This window comes from Ixodes scapularis, unplaced genomic scaffold (assembly GCF_016920785.2).
Source record: "Ixodes scapularis isolate PalLabHiFi unplaced genomic scaffold, ASM1692078v2 PGA_scaffold13__105_contigs__length_92229423, whole genome shotgun sequence".
NCBI lineage: Eukaryota > Metazoa > Arthropoda > Arachnida > Ixodida > Ixodidae > Ixodes > Ixodes scapularis.
This window is the reverse complement of record NW_024609839.1, coordinates 80598414-80624106: the sequence shown is the minus strand read 5'-3', so window position 1 is coordinate 80624106 and position 25693 is coordinate 80598414. Positions and strand designations below refer to the sequence as shown.

At 47.5% G+C, this 25693-nt stretch overlaps 1 protein-coding gene across 2 annotated transcripts; it reads right to left on the bottom strand.

Moving 5' to 3' along the window:
* Positions 1-10836: 10836 nt before the first annotated feature.
* On the bottom strand, positions 10837-25045 carry LOC8053858 (protein THEM6-like). Of its 2 annotated transcripts, none has more exons than XM_029984253.4 (3): positions 24587-25045; positions 15348-15559; positions 10837-12207 (listed from the first exon to the last, which is right to left on the bottom strand). In XM_029984253.4, the coding sequence occupies exons 1-3, from the start codon at positions 24732-24734 to the stop codon at positions 11959-11961; spliced, it is 609 nt and encodes a 202-aa protein (XP_029840113.2). In that variant the 5' UTR covers positions 24735-25045; the 3' UTR covers positions 10837-11958. The 2 variants fall into 2 exon arrangements, with proteins under 2 accessions (XP_029840113.2, XP_040077652.1); XM_040221718.2 differs by having other exon boundaries at positions 11570-12207; positions 24855-24978.
* Between the last annotated feature and the right edge of the window lie 648 nt (positions 25046-25693).

Sequence of the window (25693 nt, the reverse complement as noted above, 5' to 3'; positions counted from 1 at the left end):
CAACACATCGAATCTCGTATCAAGCAAAATGAACGAGTGTTTGGAAAAAAAAAGACAGGTTCAAGCGCCACACCAGTGCACCACACCACCTGGCAAATAATGAAGAAAGCACTCTTGAGGCTTACGGAAGGAACAGTTAAGTGCAGAATTGACAGGTTTTTGTTCTGACAGCACACGAAAGCCTCCTCTTCCACAAGAAAAACACCCGCCGAAGCAATGTTTGGCCGACGAATAGCAACACCCCTCGATCTCATGAAGCTATGGTCTGCAAACGAAGACCGAGAGGTCCCAGCGATGGAGTAACGGCAAATTATTCTATCGGACAACCCGTCTATGTGGGGAATTTCAGCGAAGTCCGACCTGGCTGCCAGCGGTAATCGTGAAGCCGATGGGAATTCAATCCTTCCAGACAAGGCCGTATAACGGAAGACTTCAGCGTCGACACGTGGAGCATATTCACCGTCGACAAGAAAACAGAGGAGCTCACGACATGGAAGAGGAAACATCTCCCTTCATGAGCTACCTGAACGCCGAGACCGCCAACAAACCACCAGCTTTAAGACAACCGGAACCACGCGGGAAAGAGATCACCATAATCAACAATACCGCGGACAGTCCAACAAACTCAGATTCAAAGACTAGATTCTGTAGCAGGATCAAGCAACCAGCACATTTGCAAGACTATGTCTTGAGTTTTAACACAAAAAGGCGAAACTGATATATATTGCAAGCATCCGGCGGCGCGCACCAGCTATATACCACAACACGCGTATAAGAACTCTCATGCGAAGTCCAACCGCCGACCGAGGCCCGCTTGCACGGATCAAGTTTCGTACATGGAGATGGCTGTTACTAGGGGCTTCCCTAGACTCTCTCAACATACGATGCAGCATGCACCTCGCTGCGCCATTCTGTTTTGGATTAAATAAACGCATTTACCCGGAATATGTGAAATTTCCGCTGTTTTTATTTTCGATCCACAAGGAAGGTGAACAGACAGAGGAGTTGAGGTATTCACGCAGTCGCCAAACGTGGCTGGAAGCATTTCAGCATGGAGAGAAGCAAGCCGTTTGGAACATCCGATTCTGTGTAGTGTTCTATGTGCGTGTACTACTCTTCATCATTAGCGCGAGAGCCGCCACAGAAGTTCGCAGTCTGTTCTGACCTCCGACTGTGCAGGAGCGATCACTCCCAATGCAGAGCATTATTAGATTATAACTACTACTTGGATAGTGCCACAAAATAGTGAATGCATCTGTGGTTATACAGCACAAAGGAAGGGAGAGGCTAACCACACCTTCCCCATGTATTTTCAGACAGCCCTGAGGCTCGTCTGCTGAGGATTGGAATGATGTAGAGGGATGCTTTTCTACTCATGAAACAGCAACCTTCCCAATCAGTATGCTGAGCACCCCTGCTACTGCAAATAAAAGCTTTTTGCCTGATACACCAAAGGTCATTCTGTCAATATCCCACATTGCCTGGTGATACTAGTTACAAAAATGCCGAGGGGAAGGAAACTGGCTTAGATGGGCAGGGGGAATTATATTTTTGATTTCATAAGAGGTACGGCTGCTAAGTTAACCCTTTAACAGACAGTGCATCTAGCGGGATACAAAATATTTGGACCAACTGTAGCACCCTGACAATAAAGTTTCCCGCCGCTGGACAGTGTATCCCCGTAGATACAAAAGCCAAGCAGCCAACTGAAACCGAAGCCAATTCTCTGGTTAGCATATCTCGTTCACCAGGGGTCTCTGAGAGAGCACAAGTGCCATCATGGCCGACCTGAACGCTGGCAGTTGTCAGGTCAGTACGAATTTGTCTCCGGAAGTGCTGTACAAATTTATTTCTTCCCGGTTTATGCACTTTTTGTACAGGCAATGTGCCATAGAACTGATTTGTACTATTTTGGACGTGAATAGCCACCCGCGGATGAGTCTGACGTGCAAGCGTTTCCCTATGTATCTTGTGGGATACAGCGTCTGCTCAAGGACTCGTCAGTGGCCGCCATACTGGGCGTGCTTTTTAGGAGGAAGATTAAATTTTCTTACGCGATCAATAATATTTACGTTGTTTTCTAACACAACCAGTAATATTTACGTATGTCTTTTGCTCCTGAAGGCTACGACGTCTACTGGCATGCAGTTTAATGCATCACGGTTCTACGGAAGAAGGCCGAAGGAAAATGTTACTTTGGTTCCTGCAAGTGGGAATTTGTCCGACATCGGTTCATCAGACGACTGCTTTTCGGACGATGATAATGACCCAGACTACATTCCACCAGTTGTTCAAAAGACGAGTGTACTCAACACCGTTACCTGAATTCCTGACCACAGCGATTCCTGTAGCGAGGAAACTAACGATGTGAGCGCGCGACTGACGCCCTGCTCAAGTGCGAAGAAGGGAAAGCCATCACTGTTCCAGTGGAAGGAAGAGCACCTCGACAACTTGACCAAGATGCCAGACGACTTCGAGGCCAGATACCTTGGCATCCCCGCTTACATACTTAAAAAAAATTTTTGATGAAGACCTCATCAGGATGATCACATCTGAAACAAATCTCTACTCTGTACGGCAACTAGGAGTTTCTATTGGTACAACTCATGAAGAGCTTGAGCAGTTACTCGGCATCCTACTTCTCATGGGTTTAGTAACCATGACTGCATTTTCGAACTATTGGAGTGAAGAGTTTCGCTATCCCACGATGGCAGACACCATGCCCCTCGACAGATCCAAGAAACTCGAGCCTCTGATTCATTTCGTGTCAGAAGAAGATGCATCCAACAAATACGCCGAAATCCGACCAGTGCTGAACAGAATACAAAAGAACTGCTCCAGCATTCAGCAAGAGCATCAGCGGTCGATCGATGAAATGATGGTGCTTTGCAAAGGAACCCGCACTGGTAAGCTCCGCCAATACATAAGGAATAAACCCCACAAGTGGGGTTTCAAGCTTTTCGTCCGTGCTGGCGTTTCAGGAATGGTAAATGATATTTTGCCCTATGCTGGGTAGGATAAAATTTTCGCCAACACAATTACGGAAGAAGAGGAGGCCCTCAGACTAGGAGCAAAAGTTGTTATTGCTTTATGGAAAACCCTAGAGCAACCAGAACAAAGTGTGGTCTACTTTGACAACTTCTTTTGTAGCCTGGAGCTGCTGAGGTACTTGAAGGAAAAGAAAGGGATACGAGCCCTTGGGACCATTCGACCTCACAGGCTGCGGAACTGCACTCTAAAGGACGACAAGGTTCTAAAAAATGAAGGGCGAGGATCATATGACTTTCGGTCAGACAGGGACAGTGGGATCACTGTTGTGAAATGGTTGGACACGAAGCCTGTACATATTGCGTCCACATCGACAGCTGTAGAGCCTCTTGAAAATGTGAAGGAAGAAAAGAAGAACATGGCTGTTCCAGCGCCCCGAGTGATTCTAAAGTATAACACACACGTGGGCGGCGTAGACCTTGCCGATATGCTGGGGGAGTTGTACCGAACACCTCTAAAGTCGAGACGCTACTACCTAAGACTGTTCGGCAAGCTACTTGACATTTGCGTCAACAATGCATGGCTGCTTTCCCGGTGGGATGCCGAGTTGCATGGAGCGTCGCAGACAATGCCCCTGAACGACTTCAGGGCAATAGTGGCGAAGGCACTTCTCTCTGCAAATGAAAAGAAGAGGGGTCAGCCATCATAAGACGGCCAGCCATCAAAATGAATCCGTCGACCACAAGTGCCAAGGCCGCAAAATGACATCCGCTTTGACGGAGTTGGCCACTGGCAAGACTTTGCCCCCAAAGGGAGGTGCCGATATTCCCCAGACGGCCAGACAAGAATTATCTGCCTGAAGTGCAGCGTGCTGCAGTGCTTCGTTAAAAAGAGGAACCGTTTCCAAGCATTCCACTCCAAGTAGATGTGGACACCCGCAGTGGACAGTGTATCCAGGGAGATACAGATGTGAAATTTGGCAACAAATTAATTGCTTGAATTGTTCAATGTGTTTTCTGACTCTTTAGTGCTTTGCAATTTTAAAAAAGAATCTTCATCATTTTTCTTGCTTTGATTTTATACCTTGACCATTAAAGGGGCCCTGCAATTACTTTTTTACTAATTTTTAATTTACACCGAACCTGAGCACACTGAGTGTAGTAACTTTATAAAACTTTTCTTTTCTCGAATTTCGCTTTATTTTAAAAGTTATAGGCGAATTAAAATTACAAAAACCAAGCAAAAAATAACCTCCTTCATGACGTCCTTGGTCGCTTGAGCCCTTGAGTGGCCATAAACTAGAGGAGGGAAAGTGAGCTTAGCGAGCGCTCACGAGCTGCCACACTTCGTGTCGACGGCGTGAGAGGGTGCCACTAAAGCATGTTCTGGATAGGCTGTATGCAGAGGGCAGCCAGAGCGGCTCTCATTGCATTTGCTGCGCGATTAAACATTAATTCGGCATGACACTTCATTGGCCACAAACGACAGCAAACACGGGGTAAAGATCAGGTCAGAATGGGATGAATGAATGAATTCGGAGTTTTCTGGCACAGCAGCAACATAGGCCATAGTGCGCCAAACACAAGGTAAGGAAATATCACAAGGCTAAATGTTTATTGTTGCAGCGGATCAAAATATCAAATATCAATTAAAGAAAACTGTAGTTTAAAGTCGATGTAAAATATTAAACTTTTCTAAAAAGTTAAAAACTTGACTGTACGGAGTAACAGGCTCGTCTCCAAGCAAAAGTGCCAAGTGGAAAGGGATTTGCTTTCTGAAAAAGATTGAAAAGCAAGAGCGGCGTTCGTTATTAAATTGTGGGCATACTAAAAGGATGTGAAGTACACTTAAAGTTTCTGAGCAGTAGTCACACATCGGTGGGTCGTCGTTTCTTAGAAGGTAGCTGTGAGTCAGGTGTGTGTGGCCTATCCTCAGTCGACATAAGATGACCTCATAGAACCTTTCTCGATGTCTGGCGCTGCGCCATTCACTCAAAACAGGTTTAACTTTATATAGCTTATTGTGAGGGTCAGAGTCCCACTCTACTTGCCAAGAATTTTTGATTGTATTTCGTAGTGTGGTTCTATAGTCTGTCACTGGGAGGGTGTCAATTTCAATGGACCTGTTTACACATGCACCTGCAGCTCGGTCGGCTTCCTCATTGCCGTGTATTCCTATATGGCTAGGAACCCAGCAAAAGTGAATAGTGATGTTTTGCTTTATAGCATTCATTAATTTAACACGAAGCAGACAAACAAGGGGATGCTTCCAGGATCTTGCAGAGTTAAGGGCAAGAAGGGAACTGAGCGAGTCTGTAAATATCACAGATAATCTGTATTTTTGTTTGATTATTTCATCTACAATCACTAAGAGCCCATGAAGCTCAGCTGTAAACACAGATGCATTTTCATTAATTCGAATAACACGTTGGTAGGACTGCCCAACCGCAGCGCAGCCAGCATACCCGGCACCTTTCGTCCCATCAGTAAAAAAACTTTTGTCCGTCTCGTAACGACTAGCAATCTCAAAAAATTCTTGTTTTATAACACTAGCGACGGACACTTTCTTATTGTATTTTGTCAAAGAGAGGTCGCATGTTATAGTTAGGTCATCCCAAGGAGCAAGTCTCTGTTCAGCTTCCATGACAGAACAAGATATGTCAAAACTATAAGTCGCTGCAGCATCCTTCACACGAAGTGCAAAGGGACGTGTTACGGATGGTTTGTTTTGAAAGGCCTGCTCATATTTTATGCTTTCAATCCAAGAAAAATTTGGGTGCTGTGGAAGAGTACGGAGTCTTAAATAGTACTGCATGCTAAGATAAAATCTACGTTTGTCAAGCGACCACTCATTTGACTCGGCATACAAGCTGGGCACGGGGGATGTTCGAAAGGCTCCGGTTGCCAGTCTGATTCCCTGGTGATGAATTGGGTCTAACATTTTAAGTGTAGAGGGTTTGGCAGAACCATAAACAATACTTCCATAATCCAAAACTGAGCGAACACAGGCCCTGTAGATTCGCAAAAGGCAGACACGGTCAGAACCCCATGAACGGTGTGCAAGGACCTTAAGAAGATTCGACTTTCGCTGACATTTTAATCTTAGTTCCTTTATATGTGAGCCAAAATTTAATTTACTATCGAATATTAGGCCTAAAAACTTATGCTCCGATTTAACCGGAATGGGTGTACCTTTAATATACAATGATGGCTCCGGAGACATTCCTCGTTTTCGAGAAAAGCAAACAGCCACAGTCTTCTCGGCAGAAAACCGGAAGCCATTCTGGTCAGCCCACTTACTCATCCTGTTTACCGTAAGTTGAACTTGTCGCTCACAGATGGCTAAGTTACATGAAGAAAAACAGATCTGGACATCGTCGACGTAAAGAGAATGAGTGATTGTGGGCGGAATTACTTGAGATAGAGAATTTATCTTTATAATAAACAAAGTGACGCTTAAGACACAGCCCTGCGGCACGCCATTCTCCTGGGGGAAAGGGTCGGAGATTGCAGCTCCCAGGCGTACCTGAAAGCTACGATCCTGCAAAAAGTCAGCAATGCAGTTGAACATTCTCCCTTTTATGTTCATCGACATAAGGTCCTGGAGTATGCCATATCGCCAGGCGGTGTCGTAAGCTTTTTCAAGGTCGAAAAATACAGACAGACAAAATTGCCTATTTATGAAAGCCTCGCGGACCGCCGTCTCAAGACGTACAAGGTGGTCAACAGTAGACCTGGAAGTGCGAAAACCACACTGGAAATTGCTTAGTATAGGTTCTTTTCTTCTAGTATGTAGATTAGCCTGTTGTTAACCAGCCGCTCAAAAGTTTTCCCCAAACAGCTAGTAAGGGCAATTGGCCTGTAGCTCGTGGCTTTACTTCTGTCCTTTCCTTGTTTTAAGATGGGGATGACAATAGCCTGTTTCCAGGTGCTAGGAAACTTTCCTTTCGCCCAGATGATGTTAAAAAACTGGAGGAGAATGACTAGAAATGTTTCAGGTAGATGAGAAAGCATGCTAGGGTGAATTGCATCAAGCCTAGGGGATGTAGGCTTTGCAGCAGCAAGGGCTCGACGAAGCTCGACGAGGGAGAAAGGACAATTATATTTTTCAGTGCAATCTTCTGACCTACGAATTGGAATTCTCTCGCGCTTGGACTTAAACTGCAGAAACTCTGCAGTGTAGTTTTCAGAACTAGAGACTTGTGCAAAGTGTCTACCCAGTGCATTGGCTTGTTCATATAATGATGAAAATGCTTCTCCCTTCTCGTCTAACAGCAAGGGGATTGAGAAAGGATGGTAGTCACCATCCATTCTACCTACTCTGTCCCAGACAATCTTCGCTGGTGTGAAACTATTAATGGAAGATGCATATGAGCAAAAGGATCTCCTTTTCGCCCGTTTCCTAATATAGCGGGCTTTTGCACGTAATTGCTTAAATGCCAGGAGGTTTATGGAAGTGGGATACCTCCTAAATTTTGCCCAAGAACAGTTTTGGCGGTTTCGAGATTCTTTACACTCATTATCCCACCACGGTTTAGGACGTCTCGGCAGCTTGCCGGATGTCTGTGGGATGGACAGATGGGCTGCCTCAACAATTGCTGATGTTATGAGAGCATTTTTTTCGTCCACGGAGGCCGCTTGCGAAAGATCCAGGGAAGAAGGGATATTTGACTGAAAAAGGTTCCAATCTGCTAAAGAGATCTTCCAACAGGGGGAACGACAAGGCAGCCTGGGCAGGACTTCTAAGGGAGTAAGATATACCGGAAAATGGTCACTTCCATAAGGGTTATCCAATATATTCCAAATAAAATCTGTAAAAAGTGCAGCGGAACAAATTGTGAGGTCAATGCAAGAAAAGGAGTGATTAGCAGAACTGAAATATGTTGGCTCGCCTGTATTTAATACACATACTTCTCTGAGAGATAAAAACCGCGCCACAACGGCACCTCGAGTGTCAGTTCGGACACTGCCCCAGAGGGGGTTGTGTGCATTAAAGTCGCCCATTAAAATAAAAGGTTCAGGGAGCTGATCGATTAAAGTTTCAAGTTGGGCGAGTTCCAGGGCAAATGAAGGGGGGATGTAAATGGAGCAAATTGTAATAAGGCGCTGCTGTAGCAACCTCACCGCAACGGCCTCCAGAGGCGTGTTTAGGGGAACCTCATAGGCAGGAGTGCCATTGTCTACGACAATAGCAACCCCACCGGCAGCGCTAGAAGTAGTCACACGGTCCTTCCTGTAGACTTGATATGATCTAAGAAAGTTGTTGTTGGGTGGTTTGAGGTAAGTCTCTTGCAGGCAAAATGCAGAGGGTTCATGCCTCTGCAACAAGAGCTTCACATCATCTAAATTACTAAAAAGACCTCTGCAGTTCCACTGCATAAAACTCATTATTTAAAAAACAGTAGAGCAAGTATTAAAAAGTTTAAAAAAAACTCGAAAGAGAAAAAAATGAGAATATACCGATCAAAAGGGATCTTCAGGTCTTAAAATCTATCTTAATACGCGGGGCATTTTTCTTCTTCGTAGCTTCCTTCCGTTTCCCAGTGGGACCACTGGGAGCGGAAGAGGAAGACTCAGATCCCGAGAGGAGGGCGTCCTCGTCAGATCTGGGTCCGCTCTCATCCATTGGCTCCTCTGTTGGGGAGGCAATGGCCTCAGGTTGACCTGCAGAGGTCGACTGCTTGGGGGGCTCCCCAGGCTTCCTCTGAGGACCAGAGTTCCGGGATTGGAGGCCCCGGCCCCGAGGGACCGAAGCAGCAGGTGGGGCAGGGGAGGTCATACCCTGCCCTGAGGTGGATGCTGACGCAGCAGCATCCACCTTGCGGTTTGGAGGCGGTGCCATAGGCACCGCTCCCGAGGTGGACGCTGATGAGGGAGCATCCACCTTGCGGTTTGGAGGCAGTGCAACTGGCACTGCTCCCGAGGAAAGGGGACCTAACGGGAGACGCAGGTCGTCCGAAGACGTCTGCGTTCCCGTCGACACCATTGACCGTGCCGGACCCCTGTGCACGGCCTGGGCATAAGACCCTTTAGAGATAAATGCAAAGCGCTTCTTTGCATCAATGTAGCTTATATTTTCTTTAATTTTTAGTGCAAGAATTTCTTTTTCTTGTTTCCAGACAGGGCAGGATCTGGAATAGGCAGGGTGGTGGCCTTCACAGTTTGAACACAGAGGTTCACTCTCACATGCTTCAGCAACGTGCTCTTTACTAGAGCACTTGGCACACTTGTTGGTCCCCCGGCAGTTCCGCGACCCATGCCCGAACCGCTGGCACTTAAAGCAGCGCAGCGGATTTGGCACATATGGGCGGACGCGGCACTGGAGGTAGCCGGCTCTAACAACTTCGGGGAGAGAGGTTGATTCAAAAGTTAAAACAATGTGTTTTGTTTTCAATTCTACACCGTCCCGACGCAGGGTGATCCGCCGTGCAGCCGTCACACCCTGCGTGGCCAGCCCCTCAACGACTTCTTTCTCCGGCGTATCAAGGAGGTCATCCTCAGAGATGACGCCTTGAACGGTGTTAAGGGTGCGGTGTGCTGTGACAGTGACCCTATAGTCTGAGATGGAGTTTAGCGCTAAGAGGGCGTCACTTTGTCGTTTGGTGTTAATCTGGATGAGGAGGTCGCCAGATGACATTTTCTTGGCATGAAAGTCTTTTCCAACCACTCCCTCTATCACCTTCGCGACGAGGAATGGGGACAGTTTGGTAAGAGGTTTTTCAGTCTCCGAATGCATAACCAGGAATTTTGAAAATTTTTCAGGCGTAGATGGTGTTTTTTCAAGGAGTAGAGCTTCGGTGCGGCCTCTTTTCAGAGGCCGATCAAGAAAGTTTCGCTTGGAACCCATAATAATGGGAGGATCTTCGGTGCCCCGGGTGCGCCACCCACCACGGAGCCCAACACGGGGATAGGTAATGCGCCATAGCAAGAGTGGCTTGGCTGACGACATTACACTATCAGCGCTGCCCAGGCACTATAACCCAGTGTGGTGCTAGACAGGGGTCTATAGCCACCCAAGGTTAGCCCTTGCCGCCAAAGAGGTTGAAATGGAAAAAAGGCGAGAGAAGAGGAAAGGGAAAGAAGAGAGGGGATAGTAGAAGAAATGGCGACTGACTGCATCATCCTGGTCGGGCCAAGCCAGGACACCCGTCTACGAGAAGCGGGGGCCAAAGTGGTGTGTTGCCTCACCCGGGGGGCCCCGAAGGGTCCAAACCTACCCCGGGTTCAGCTCAACCACCAGGATGCCCTTTTCCCCGGACACGGGTTCGCCACGCACAGCCAGACGTGGGTGGGTCTTAGCCACTTTTTACTCAAGGTCTGTGATGTTGCCAATGTGGCTGGGGTCCGTGGTGACGCTACTCACCAAGCACCTAGCACCTAAGGTGCAGGCGCCCCCTGCGGGGCTCGGGGTCCGTGGAGACGCCACTCTCCAAACACCTGCTTTCACAGGTGCCCCCTGCGGGGAGGTCAGAATGGGAGTCACTTCGCGCTGCCATACCGCAAAACGGCCAAACCGCCAGACAAAGCTGCTCGCCGAAGGCCTTCGGAATGCTCGGAGCCGGTCGGATCCTCCAGTCAGTACGACCGCAGCGCCGCCGCGTACATCCGGGACCTTTCCGTGTCGGCGTTTGATCCCACTACTCCTTTCTAGTATGCTCTGCCTTTTCTGTCGCTTGGTGGCGGGTACGTCGACGGGTCATTTCTTGTTTCCGTACTTTATGAACTGCATTTGTTTCTTTTCTGATCTAAAATACTGAACAAAAACTGCTTGTACAAATTATTGAAACGGTTCGCGCCACTTATATTTTGTATTTCGACTAAAAAGAAGCTTTTAGCAGCTTTGACCAGTAGTAAGCCCAGGACCAAGGACGTCACATATCGCGCGCTTTCGGCACCGCGGGTTGCCCCTGTCGGTAGAGGAAGTTTCCGCGTCGTCCCGTTAAAATATGACGCACTGATATTTAATTACTCTCTCCGTGCCCGCTGGCTTGCCCAAACCCCAAGAGACGCGGAAAACGCAGAAAAGGTACACACTTAAATATGATTGCGGGGCCACCTTAAAGGGTTAACATCCACCCATCCGACCTTTTTGTTAAAAGGAAGAACAACTTTCATCCTTCAGCATGTAACATCCTAGTCAAAACAACCAAGAGTTGAGATCGTTTGTCCCATAATGGCAGTGGTGACCCAGTTAACATGCTCCACTCAACTGGACTTCTGTTTTGAAATATTAACGGGTGACCGACAAAATGCTATAGCACCTTCTGCAGGTAGCAAATGATAAAATCACCACGGATCCCTGTTTCATCTTAGTTTTCGGTAAAATCTTAACAAATTGCGTTAACATTTATTTTAAATGTTCTCGCTATTTTTCCCATCTTTGGCACCACTTAGGTATGTCCCTTGAATGCCACAGTTCTCAAATTAATAGAGCCCCTTATGTTTACTTCACATACTATTTAAGGTCTCGTCTACACTTAACACATAGCTGAAGATTAAGTCGTAACATCAAAATAAAACTGAATAAAATGACGGCACTAAGCAACCCCCCCCTTCTCTTCCTTCCTCCCCCCCTCCCCCACACCTCCTAGAGAAATCCGATAAAGTAAATACATCCCCATCCTTGAAAACCGGTTTTCATATCCCTCTGTCCTTAGGTGTACTGAACAGTGATCCACTATAATCCGTTGCAAGTCTGCAAGTAAATAGGACAACAAGCACCTCCTCAAAGCCCTCCCCCTCTTCCATTTCAGCAGAGGGTAACATACGAGAGGAGGAAACTGCAAATCATGGCGACCAAGAGAGCTTTATGGGAGAAGCTATACCGTTATACCTATACCACTATGCCGACGAAAAAGAAACGCCCATCAAACGACTGTTCGCGCCTCTGCTGCCGCACGTGAAAATAGACGTGCATCTCAGAAAGGTCTAAGTAAGGCTGTGCCAGTAAAACCGGCTCGCAAAAGCAAGCTCAGCTTTCTTTAGCCTTAGCAGGGTTTAGCCGGGAGCTGTTGGCCTCGTTGTAGGCAATGAAGTGACGGACTTCGACGGGCACCTCCTTCGGGCAGACCGAAGGGTCCAAGTTCATGGCCTTGAGGACGTCTTCGACCGTTCCCTTGGTCATGGTGAGCTTCACCATGCATGTTCCGTGGACAAAGTTGTCGCTCGTAGTTGCTAGCTGCTGCTCTACGTAGATGTCCCTGCCCTCGATGAAGACGACCTGGTGGAAAGAAAAAAAAAAGTTTGTTCAATTGATTACCATTAGGGTTTCGTGTTTCTGGGGTTTATGTTTTTTCAAATTCGGAGGTGTGTTTTCGGGGCTTATTCTTTTCCACAGATTCAACATTTTTCGGCGATGAACAAAAAAACAAAAATTGTTGTTCAGTGGGGGCTTTGGTTCAAACAAATGGGACACGGGCATGGGACTCCCCGACCTCCAGGGAACAGGGCATGACCCAAATACTTTGCCAACGCTCCGATACCTGTAAGAGAAGGAAACAAAACGAGGAATGCGGTTCCCAAGAAAGTAGCAGCCTTGCTACTTTCTTCGGAACGGTAAACAGCAAATTTCTTCCCTTGAATCTTGGGCTTTTACACAAGGACAGCTCCGTTTCGAGGTTTCTTTGCCTCGATTTTGATGAAACCGTCCAGGGTTTGTCGGTATTTATTGAAAACACGTGAACCTAGTTACATTCTCAAGCCTCTCAAGAACCGGCATTGCTCCAATGTAAAACTTTGACGCGAACTGGAGTCCCACGTTTGAGACGGCGGAAATAAATTTCTATGAAAAAATAAGGGAAACATGTTTTGGTCATAAGAAAATGTGCTTTATTTATTCCTCCATTATAGCGTTTTCTGAACCTTCGTCCCAACTGTTTGAGCGGCGAGTGTGGATGTGCCGTAAAAACGTTTACAGGGTTCTCTAGTTCGACATGGAAAAGCAAAGAGGATTGGAGTTGGAACAAAGTGCTCACGAAATAATGGGTGACATGTTTATAGGATGCAGCATAACTAATTGCTGAAAGACCCAGGTACGTTCCAACACCTGCAGTTTGTGCATGCATAAGTTCACTGGTTAGAGCCGTTTATTTTTGGCTTTGCCTAATTAAAAACCTGAAATTGCACATATGCAGATACCTTCCCAGAATGAATTTATCAAAGCATTCATTTTGCTTTTACAAAACTTTTTAATTAGAGTAGCGTATCTTTTAATTTCCCGTAAAACCCTAATACTGCACATCTAGAGGTGCCTTCACAAGAAAAGACGTTCACAGAAGAGTTGACTTTGTGCTCACTGAATTGATTACAAAAAAAAAAAAAAATCTCTAGATAGACACATTGTTTTGCTTCCGTCATGTACGCTCTCAGTGTCTGCATCTGACTCTCCAATTTTCCTTCCTCCTTAAAGGACACATGCAAAGGAAAAAAAAAATTTTTTTAGACAGCTTAGATGGAAAAAGGATGTCATAAAACGATTTTACAACGAAGAAACAAAATTTTTAGAGCTATATTTACGGCGCTATACGAATTTGTAGTTGGCGCTCGCGGGAGCCGCCGCTGGTCACGTGGTAGGCCCGCGCGCCGCCGCGCTGCGTCGCCGCCGCACGCTGAGCGATGTGCGAACGCCGCTTCAACGCGTTTCTCCACGCCGCCGTCGCCGCCGCCGCACAAGTTTGTCTGCTTCGGGGCGCCGCCGCCGTCGTCTGACTGGCGCACAGGTCTATCACGTCTGCTTGCGCTTTTTCAGGAGTTTCCTTTGGGCTCTAAAAGTTACTTATTCGTCTTGGTTTTTTGTTATACTTCAAACAAAGATGAATAAGTTACTTTTAGAGGCCATAGGAAGCTTCCGAAAGAGCGCAAGCACCACGTGATAAATAAAGACCAGTCACGTGATAAATACAGACCACTTTTCCGCGGTGCCCGCGGGCGCCAACGACAAATTCGTTTTACGCCGTAAATATAGCTCTAAAAATTTTTTTTCTTCGTTGTAAAATCGTTTTATGGCGTCCTTTTTCCATCTAAGCCGTTTAAAAAAAATGTTTTTTTCCTTTGCATGTGTTCTTTAAGCCTGATTCACACCCGAGAAGAACTCCCTTGAGCTCCCTTGGCAACGCCGGTCACATTTGTTGCCACTTGCCGCATTCGTGTGGCTCCGATCTCTAGAAGACACCAGAGAAGACAGTCTCGTGCAGTCTTCGAAAAACCGCTCTCACAGCTTTCATCTTGCAGTCAAAGCTTTACTGCTACGCAATATAATGGCCCACAGTGCCGAGAAAATGCACAACACTCTCTCTCGGCGATACCAGGATGCAATAATAAAACAATGAACAACCGGAGACAACAGATGCGTGCGTACTGTTCACATCAATTTTGTTCCACAGATCTTTGTGGGCATCGCCTTCATTGTTTGGATGCCTCTCGTCGAAGGAGGTCGTAATGGGTATTTCTGCCGAGACAATGGTACGAGCGAGGCCGCGCCTTTTACGCAACTCGGGGACTCTGACAACTTGGGTGACTCGGCTAGGACTCGATGTCGGCCGACGCTGTAGGCTCCTTGTGTTCCGATTGGCCACAGCGGCATGAGAACTTTTTCCGCGTGGAGAAAATTGGTTTCGGTCCAGTTGCTCTCACGGCTGAGTGTTCTGCCAGCAGCAAGCCAGCTTCGCAGCCCGGCGTCAAGTTTTGTGCCAATTCACCCACGGGTCTGCAAGTCTGAACGGGCCATTACGGTCAACCTTGTCTTTTTTTCAATCTCACACATACCCATTAAAGTATGTGCTCTCTCCCAATCCCTCGGTCTCTCGTGTTTGCAAAAGGCCGGTTGCGAACTTCACAACTACGACTCCAGCGACACTGCAACGTACCTCACGTTGTCGCGCATTACTTTTGGCGCCAATACGAAACGCCCGTAAAGCTCGTTTCACAATTCTAAAAATAAAGTCGCAGCTTCCCACTTGAAACTGAAACGTCGCAGCCTTGCTGCCTAGAGTATGCCTCAAACCGGTGCATTTTACCGCATCCTCAAATGCGGTCCCTCAATTTTCGCCCGACATGAGACTGGAGGCCGAGGCGCCAGATGCCCGCTTTGCTGTAGCTCGCCCTCGGCTCGTCTGTCCACAAAAGCTCCTACAGCAACGAGTTCGGATGCCCGGAGGACGAGATCGGTATTCTCTCATCTTTTTTTTGCCGTAACTTTTACCAACATCCGACAACGTGATGGGCTGGCTCCTGCGACATATTTGATGCCACTTCAAGACCGCTCGTGATGCTCGGGCGGTGCGGGATCCGCTGAGCGCACCAGTCGAACACGAGTTCCTGGCATCATAGTCTTAACATGTTGCGCGGGAGCCAATCGCATACCTTTGTGGTGATCCGGTACCATTGGAAGACGGTTAGCGGTTTCCGGTATCGTATCATCTGGGAGGTCATCACCATCGTTGTGCCGAGCTGCCTCGCCGTGATCAACAGCTCGCTCTTGAGACCAAACACCGCCCTTGCGTACTCAAATGCACGGGGGTACTTGGCGTTGTTCATGTGCCACAGGTGGTCCATGTCGCTTGGAAACGAGATCCCTGTTGAACGAAAGAATGAACGTCGACGATGCAACTTTTGTGAAATTGCCGTTCCGAGGCTTTCTAGGTTTCTTCTAGGGCTGCACACTTGATCTATTAACCTACCGATTATTCTGCGACAGCTTTTATTGCAGTTAATTTTTTTTATCCAGTGAATCAATTATATTTTGACTAACAAAAAAAAAAAAATTCAACGATTTTTTTACGCAGACGTGGGCGAGTACACAAGCAGGAAGGCAAACTTTAGGTGAAATTTTGACCTAAAGTTATCTGCAGGGGCGAGATTCATTACTCCAAACAAGTGGAGAAGGTTGCACATGTCCCCGCCACTTCAATGTCATTCGAGTGTTCGTTTAGCGCAGCAGAGCCTGTTGTGAACAATCGAGGGAGTTCGCTATTGTGGGAGAATATCAACGAACCTCTTTGCTTATGTGACTGAAGTAATAATTTGTAAGTGTGGGTTTCGTTTGAATGTTGTCGACTACACTTCGAGGCTGATTTAAAGGGGTACGGAAACAAAATTGTTCGCTCTTATTTCTTCGCTTAGATGTGGTCTATGTTGTGGCGACAGCCCAGAGACACTAGTCTAATGTGTCTGGGCTGCCGCCAGAAAAGTAAAGAAATCTAAGATTAAAACAAAAAAATAGATTTCAAGATTGCACCTGAAGGCGGTCTGTGAAGCTCTGTTGGAATGCCGCCACGTCATTGGCCTCTTAGAAGCAGCACCAGTTTGCAGCAGTATAGCTGGTTCATGGAGTTACTTAGTCCCGACTCCTGAATATGATTTGGCAGAGAATGCTAACGCGTTTACTATGTTGTATATGTCAAAGCTTACGCAGTGCTTTTGCAATGTGCATTCCGCACCTTCAAGATCGCCTTTCTTGGCAGACATTAGGTAGGAGCTTGATGTGAGAATGCGGGACTTCTGCCAGGTCAACCATACCCCAGCACAGCCCACAGCCCACAGCCCCCCCCCCCCCCCCCCCCCCCCAAAATGCACTATGAATAACGTGCTCAAGTATGGCACCCAGTGAATACCGTATATACATAGCTTGCAGGCATCACTATCACTGGGTGCTGACGGTTCTTTCTACTTATTGGTTCCCTCGAGCTGTGCAGTGAAACTAACACTGAGAACCGAACACTGGTGGCACATAAAATACCGGCATGGCCGCAAATGACGTTAGGGGCAAGCTATGTATAGGTGTCACAATCGTGAGCCGGAGAAGAAAAAGATGAGAAGATGAAAGAGGTAAGCCGTGTGGCTTACCTCTTTCACGAGCAGGGACACTTCAAGGTCGTCAGTGCCCGAGGCGGAGACTTGGTTCTAGAAGACTATACTGTACTGTATATTTGCTTATGTCTTTCGCTTGGTTTATTTATGCCAATATATGTGCATATGGTGGAATTCTGTAACCTGTTCTTCCTGTTTCTCTGATTTTGGGGTCCGTCTCGGTTGAACGTGACAAATTGATGAGCCTGCCAGGATTCCTTTTTTTTTTTTTTTTCATCAAATTTTTTTTTTATCACTTCGACCGGGACATTTAGGTATCTGTGAGACCGGACGTAACAGTAAGGAAAACGAAAGGTTGATCGTGGCCGGGGAAGAGTTAGGTAACGTAGGGAAAGGATTAAAGAAATTGGTTGAGGATGAAAAAGCTAGTGCACAAGAAGAAAAAGCAAAGGCAAGACAGGAACGGGAGTTGGAAGAAGCACTGTCGGAGAAAGAATCAGAAGTTCTACAACTTAGGCTAACGGTACAGGAAGAAGTGGCGTCTGGTCGCAAAAGGATCTTAGGCAATGGGGAAGGTGCGACACCGATACAGGGACACCAATTTAGACCTCACAAGTTGATCCCCCAATTTAATGAAGACAGAGACAGTTTAAATGCATATTTACAGCGTTTCGAACGAACCGCAACGGGCCTCGACTGGCCCCAGCGAAAGTGGGCCGCGACGTTGAGTCTTTGCTTGCCCGGGGAAGCACAGACGGCAGTTGGCCGCCTCTCCCCAGCAGACGCGCTAGATTACGCGGAAGTCAAACTCGTGCTTATGAAAAGATTCAGGTACACCAAAGAAGGCTACAGGGAAAGGTTTTGCGAAGCTAAACATGAAAAAGGAGGAACGAGGAGGCAGTTTGCCGCCCGGCTTGCAGGGTATTGTGACAGATGGATCGAGATTGCTGGAGTGGATCGAACATTTGAGGTCCTGCGATTAGTGGAGGAGTTTTCACTCAGTTGCTCTAGCCGTTTGTCGGTATTTCTACGAAAACGAGGCTGCAAGATATCAGATGATGTAGCGTCCAAAGCGGATCTCTATCTAGAGGCCCAGGTACAAACAGGAGCGAGCAGGCCTAAGATGGAGGACTGCACCAAAAAGTCAAGTGCTGGAGAGAGACAAAGCGATGAGTGGTGCAAGCAGAAAAACCAACCAATGCTTTCTTTGTCCTAAGGTTGGCCACAAGACAAAAAATTGCAATAACTGACCGCCTACTTTCAAGAAGCTGACGGGCTGTACCTGTGGAAGACCCAGACATCGAGCCGAGAATTGTGGGATGAGACAAAACGATCGACCTTAAGCGTCCTGCATATTAATGGAGCAAAGCGACGTCAGCGCTGTTGAGCTTGATGAGGCCTATGTCATGCTTCAGAACGGTGCCAAGATCCCGGTGGTCAACGCGGCCGTAGGACGAGCTCCGAAGTTTCTTGTGAAAAACATGCCAGTAGTGGAAGGACGTCTAGGTGACCGCAAAATAATGGTTTTGAGGGACACCGGTTGTAATACGGTCGTCCTTTGAAAGAAGATGGTTCACCCTGAGGGCTTCACCAGGAAGTCAAATCCAGTCTATCTGTTGGATAGGACAGTGAGGTATGTGCCCAAGGCGGAGATCATGGGTAGGGCGCCATACTTTACCGGAAGGGTGAGGGCGATGTGTGTTAGCAACACGCTGTATGATCTTGCGCTCGGTAACGTGCCGATGGTGTGAGGCGTTAATGATCCGGACCCGAAGTGGAACGAAATGGAGGAGGCGAGTCCAGCTGGAACATTGGACATGCAGACGTCGATAAAACAAAACAAGGAAACGAGCCAAGAAGAAAGCGCAGAACCAGCTCGCAACAGCTCTTCTGAATCATTGCCAAAGGGCACAACAAGTTCGGGACCATGCGAGAACGAGCCCATGCTCATCGTGAACGCGACGGAGACAGGAAAGAACAAAGATCAATCCATAAAACTGCGAGTCGGACTGAGGGTCCCGCAGGTTTCGCCACTGGAAGCGACAGCTGAAGAGATATTCAAGAAGCAAGAAAACGACAAGAGCCACGAGAAATGTTTCAAAACATAGTAAGGTCTTTCCTAAGCATAGAGGAAGAACCAAGCGGAAGTTCTTTATAAGAAACAAGTTGTTGTATAGGAGTGGCATCTACAGCTCCGGAAGAACAACCGATCAGCTGGTGCTTCCTGCGAAGTTCAGACGAACAGTGGTAGCCATGGCCCACGATAGCATAACGTAAAATCACGAGGGGATAAACAACACGATAGGACTGGTCGCAAAAGTTTTCTCGCCAGAAATGCAGAGTGAGATACGAAAATATGTGCAATCTTGCAACATTTGCCAGCGCACCGCGCCTAAAGGAAGAGTGGGTAAGGCACCCTTGGGGACCATGCCAACCAAGAAATGCCCTTCCAAAGGATTGCCATATACATCATTGGCCCCATTACACCAAAGTCCGATTCAGGAAAAAGATACATTTTGACCTTGGTGGACGTAGCCACTCGCTACCCAGACGCGCTAGGTTTGCAAAGCACGGGTTTGCAAAGCACCCCAGAAGTAGCGAAGCGTTGATGCACATATTTGTGCGATATGGCGTACCAAAAGAGATCCTCACCGATTGAGGATCAAACTTTATGTCAGACCTCATGAAGGAGGTGGGCCGTCTGTTGTCGATGAGACACCTCCTAACGACCGTTGCTCATCCTATGAGCAATGGCCTTGTGGAAAGGTTCAATGGCATATTAAAACGAATGCTTAGACGAATGTGCCAGGAGAGACTTACAAGACTGAGACCGGTACTTACCCGCTCTGCTTTTTGCGTACCGAGAAGTACCACAGTCCAGGTTAAAATTCTCTCCATTCAAACTCTTGTATAGGAGATAAGTACAGGGACCGTTAGCCATCCTAAGAGAAGTCTGGTCCAATAAAGCAATGAAGAAAGAAACGAAGACTTCGCATGGATACATTTTGAAGTTGAGGGAGAAGCTCGGAGAAACATGTGATCTGGCCCATCGGTGTCTGGAGGTAGCGAAAAAAAAGTGTGAGGGAAATTACAACCCTAGGTGAGTCAAACGTGAAATGAAGGCTGGAGATAGGGCGCTAATACTCCTTCCAAGCGACAATAACAAGATGCTTATTGCAGTGGGAGGGTTTTTTCGAGGTTACTGCCAGAAAAACAAAGTAGATTATGAGCTTGAATTTGGAGGAAAGTATTCCACGTGAGCATGCTTAAGAAGTATGAAGAGAGGGAAGAGAATGAACAAGTCGCCTTAAGCTGTGGGTTGGCCATAAAAGTAGACGACGATGGGGACGTCATCACCGAAAGAGGCGAGGACGAAGTTCCAATGCTGTCCCTGACAAAACAGCAAGAAAAACAAGACGTGGTAGTCCATACCGATTTAGACACAGAGAAAAAACAAGTGTTCGACTTGATCGGTGACTACGAGGAGATCTTCTCAGATCTACCCAGAAAGACAAACTTGATGAAGCGCGACCTCAAGGTAAACACCAAAACGCTGGTGCACATGACACAGTATCCAGTACCATTAAAAGTACATTAGCTGGAGGAGGAAAAGGTCACCGAGATGTTGAAGGTAGGGGTTATCGAAAGGTTGACATCACCGTATAACGCGCCTATGGTAATGATGAGAAAACCGGATGGTTCGAACCAGTTCTGCATATATTTCAAGCGTCTAAACCAGGAGTTGGTGTCCGATGCTGAACCCATACCAAGACCAGACGTAATGTTTGCGAATGTGGGATGCAAAACGCTCTTTTTGAAACTTCATTTGACGAGAGGCTATTGGCAAATACCCATGGAGGAAGCATCAAAAGACAAGGCCGCCTTTTCATGATCAAGTGGATCATATCAATTTAAATTCATGCCGTTTGGTCGGAAAATGGCAGCTGCCGCTTTCAAGCACTTTCAAGTGCCACAAAAACAGATGAGTCAGAACACTATTCTGCTATCTTGAATAAATTAAAGGCAAACATGTACCCGCCACCTTATCCATTTGTTCCGCCGGCCGCATGCTAGAAACTTAGGTGGTACGGCTGGGACTTTAGTTCCTTTATTCACGCAAACGAAAACACGGGAACAAATGCAGTTTTGATGGTTTTGACCGAGCGCTGCAAGAAAAACTAAACAATCGCCGAAACACCGGATCAAATAAGTGATCGCTAGAGCTCAGAAAATAAATAACATAGGTAAATAATACAGCATTTTATCTTTAACCCCCTTAAGTGCCACATTTTTTCCCCCCAAAAGTACCCTAAAAGTGCCATGTTTTTTTTATTTTGAATTTTTATTCCTCTAGTATTACACATATAATTTGAAAAGTTTATTACAAAAAAATCAGCGGAGGCGAAAAAAATATTTGCCAACTAATACGAGTGCTGCGAAACTACACGGACGAGCCTTGTTCGTCCGTGGAATTGAAGGCCACCGAAAAAACCACTGGACGAGCTGAGCTCGTCCATGGCATTTTTAGCCAGAAAGTGGCCGACGAGCTCAGCTCATCCAAGGCACTTAAGGGGTTAAACATTATTGTCACCATGCAAGGACCTCACGCTTGTTACCTTTGCTATTTTACACGTTAGGATGACACACAGTAATATTTTAACCGCAAACAGTAAAAAAAAAAGAAAAACAAAGCGGTTGTATATTTGGGTTGTTGTGCACTATGCCGACGAAAGTACAGTATCATTATGGTGGCTAGATAGCATCATCACCAGCGTCAATGACGGCTGCATATTTTCGGCACCGATTTGGTGTCCAGGGGGCGTGGTCAATGACGTCATGGACGTCAAAATAACAGCTTTTATTTAGTTCATTTGATGTCAACATGTTTTTTTTGGATGCCGCTGGCTGCATTTTGAAATGTCGGTCGCTCGGCGTGTGTGTGGCCGGGTGCACGGCGGCTCGGCGGTGTCTGCGCTGGTGCGTGTTGTCAACGTTGCCGCCTGTACTCGTCGCGTTCTCAGGAACATTAAAATAAGCGTTCTCCATTTTCAAACTTCGCACGGTGCCGTCTGTCACTCCTGTTGCAAATGAAGGTTACGTGCACCGGAGGCGACAGAGCCCAGCCTCAGTAATTTTGTACGCATTTTTCTTGAGCTGTACTTGTGTGCAATACGACGGACTATCACCCTTGCATAGAATAGCTGCGAAGGCTGTGCAAGCGGCGAGCGAGTAGCCTTGACTGGCATGACTGCACCCGCTGCAGGAGCGCTCGTGCCGCGCGATCCAAAGCAACTAGCTCGCACTTTTAGCACTGTCGTCAACAGCATTCTGTTTTTTTTTTTTTCAGAGTTAGTCGTAAAAAACAAATGTTGTAAATATCACCAAATGCCCCAACAAGACAAAATGTTCGAAAAAAAAGCCTCCACTGCGGATCGAACTCACGACCGCTTGCGTATGAGGCAGACATTTTAACCGCTAAGCCACGCTACAGCTTCGGATATCACGTCTTGACAATTAATTTTATACGAGACTTTCGGACGGCACTTAACGTGGAGTATTGTCAGTGGAGTACTGTTGGACGGCACTTGAACGCTCTGCAAAAGTTTTGTCGGACGGTACTGTAGTCACTACGAATCTTCTTTTGCAAGAGGAGTGACCGACGGCACTGGGCGAACGAAATTAGAAAACACTGCTTCCGGTCATGATGTAGAAAACCCGAGACTGTGGTAAAAGCAGGGAAACGGTGTTGAAGAAGAAAGACAGGGGAAAAGAACATCTCTGAGCCGAGTTTGAGACATTCTTTTCCCCTGTCTTTCTTCTTCTACACAGTTTCCCTGCTCTTACCACAGTCTCAGGTTTTCTACATCATGATCAACATCCACTAGCTCGCCTGCACACTCAGTTTTTTCACTGTTTCTGGATACGCGACGAGCACAGGCGCACGTCGACACACACCGGCGAGTACACCGCCGAGCACCCGATGACGCGCACACACTCGCCGACCGACCGACGTTTCAAAATGCAGTTGGCGGCATCCACAATAAAACGTGTTTACATCAAAAAAAAAAATTGGGTTGTGTGGTATGTTTATACAGCCTAGAACTTGGTCTGCCTCACAGGGGCGACGAGTCTCCCAGCTGTAGATGAGAAATTTAGCCAGTGCAGTACAACCGCTAGCCTGGGGTCTTTAACGTGCATCACGCAGTAGCGATACACGACCGCACGCCGGTACGATGCTCATCCAGATCGAAACGGGCAGGGGTGGGGCTCGAACCCAGGATCCCTGGGTTCTGCAGCGCGAGCTTTCGCTCCACGTGCTCCGAGCTGGTGTGCACTAGACCACTCGGCCACCGATCCCCCTGTTTACATCAAAGAATACCAAATACAGGGTGAAACAAGGAGATGCCAGGCTCTTTAAATCGACCGGAAAATTCGGTTTCTTAACCTATCGCGCTACGACTTTGTGCAGCATTGCCCACAGATGGTGCATTTTTTTTTTGTAAAATTTGCAAAGAGCAAACTTACCCGAGTAAAAAGTGAAGAAAGAAAAAGGCTTAGCTCCTATGGAAACGCAGCGAAGCCACCGGTCTGCAAACAACACGGCGCCGTTTCGCACGGGAGACAAGAGATGGCGCAAGCGGTCGCGACGCCAATTGTCGTCAATGAACGAGCAGACGACGCCGAGAGCCGGCCCTTTTGCAGACAAGGAACTGCAGTTCCTTGTTGTTACCACGCCTGTTTTTGTTTCTGCGACTGTCGCCGCCTGCGGAATGCGCGCCGCTTTTGAGTCGAAAAGATTGTCTGCTAAAGACGCTGGCTCTCAGCGCCGTATGCTCGTTCATTGGCGGCGTTCGTTGCGCCATCTCGTCTCCCGTGCGAAACGACGCCGTGTTGTTTGAAGACCGGTGGCGTTGCTGCGTTTCCATAGGAGCTAAGCCTTTTTCTTTCTTTACTTTTTCCTCAGGCAAGTTCACTCTTTGCAAATTTTACAAAAAAAGAATGCACCATTTGTGGGCAACGCTGCACAAAATCGTAGCGCGATAGGTTAAGAAACCGAATTTTCCGGTTGATTTAAAGAGCCTGCCGTCTCCTTGTTTCACCCAGAGCCGTATATTGGGAGAGCTTGGCCAGTGGGCGTGGCAACGAAGGCACCGGAGAGGAGAAAAGTAAATGAAAGGGAGGAGAGCATCGAAGGAGCGAGAGAGAAAGAAGGGAGCAGAGAGGAGACGACCGCCATTTTTTAGCAACGCTGTCGGAGACTGGTTGGAGAAGAGCACTGTTGAGGCTACGCGTCGTCTGCGACGGGCCGACTTCTTTTTCGCCTGAATAAAAGTTTGTGGCCATACGCCGAAAAATCTTCATTTATTAGCGCCAGCGATATAAAAGGCAATAATCGAGATTTAGATGCCGATCCCACGCATTCCGCCGGGAGAATGATCGAAGATGGCGGCCGTCCCCACTCAGGTGGGAGCAGCCGGGAGTTCACGCGCATGCGCTCATGCCTCTCGCTCTACGCCGCGTGCTGATTGGCTCACTCGGGAGGAGAGCGTTACGGCGGCGAGATCATAGACTGACCAAACTCTCCCCATATACGGCTCTGGTTTCACCCTGTAGAATCTGGACGTCCGTGACGTCACTGGGCGCGCCCCCTAGACATCAAATCGGTGCCGAAAATACGCACCCGTAAATGACGAACCGCACTTCCCATCGTCGGTTTAACCTGCCAGGTTAAACCGGCGATTTTACAAACCTCAACTTCAGCTGCCAGATTCAGATACTTTGAAAGCCCTTACCAGTGTAACAGTCCGGTTCGAGAAGGGAGCAGCGCGCAGTCTTCCTCCATTTCAGTGCGTAAGCAGTGATCAAAATTATGTACCAAATTAAATAGTTGACGTCCACAAACGCATAAAGCAGGAACAAGACGCCGACGATCCAGTGCATTCTTGCAGGGACTCGAGGACCGACGTCAAGAGTTTTAGCTACGGGCTCCCCAAAATTGATTTTTTTATCTGCTGCGGCTTTGAAACGAGATTCGACTGTAAACCGCCGCAGCCGGCTTACGGTGCACTGCTGGCACTGCCTCGCTTGCCGTGGGTGACTTCCTTTTACCGTTTCTTGCCATTCATTCGAGTCATCCGCCGTCGATTTTGTTGAATTTCGTCAATTTCGCCGTGGCTACAGAGGGCCGCCTTGCGGGAACGCCAAGCACTGCCGGACCTGTTTTATCACTTCAAAAAACGAAGGTAAACATCGTAAACAAACACATAGTTTAGTGACGTATTACAATGCAAACATAAATAAACATAAATGGCATCACAGAGTACTTAAAAAAGAAACTATTGCTTGGTAAAAGCAAAATAAAACAGTTTAGCTAAACTATAGTGCCTGGAACGCGTCTCAGACTGGTGTGCTTACCGCGGCTGAAAAAGTGGTCCCTCGATTTCCGCCTGATGACGTCATAAAAGTGCCATGTTGTCGCTGGTCGCGACCCTGGCGGCGTCCCAACAATTGTGGTTTAAGTAGCATACGCCTGTTCTGCTGCAGGTCGCTTTCCACTGTGACACTTCACGGAAGTTAGAGCAGCCGGAAGTTGGGACGCATGGGATGCCGTGACGACAACGACACCCGCGTTCGCTCGTGCCAACGTTATTAGATTAGCTCATAGACGCTTCATGCACGAACAGTACCCCCCTCACTCACCAAGACTGGCCAAGCGTAAAGCCCCTTGATAAAGGCTTTTTTTACAAGTACCGCCAACCATTGTTGTGGAAACGCGCGAGACACGTGCCGCGAGCGCGTGCTCCGCCGCCATTCGCTTCCAAGGGCCGCTCATTTCAGTGCTGCACCGCCACTTGCTTCCAAGGGCCGCTCGAGACATGGGCCTCGTGCGCTCGCGCATT

Coding starts and splice junctions, on each gene's coding strand:
- LOC8053858 (XM_029984253.4), bottom strand. CDS start 24,734: ATGCACTGGATCGTCGGCGTCTTGTTCCTGCTTTATGCGTTTGTGGAC. Junction 15,560..24,586: donor CGAACCGGACTGTTACACTG/GTAAGGGCTTTC, acceptor TTCGTTCAACAG/GGATCTCGTTTCCAAGCGAC. Junction 12,208..15,347: donor GGTACCGGATCACCACAAAG/GTATGCGATTGG, acceptor TCTTTCCACCAG/GTCGTCTTCATCGAGGGCAG.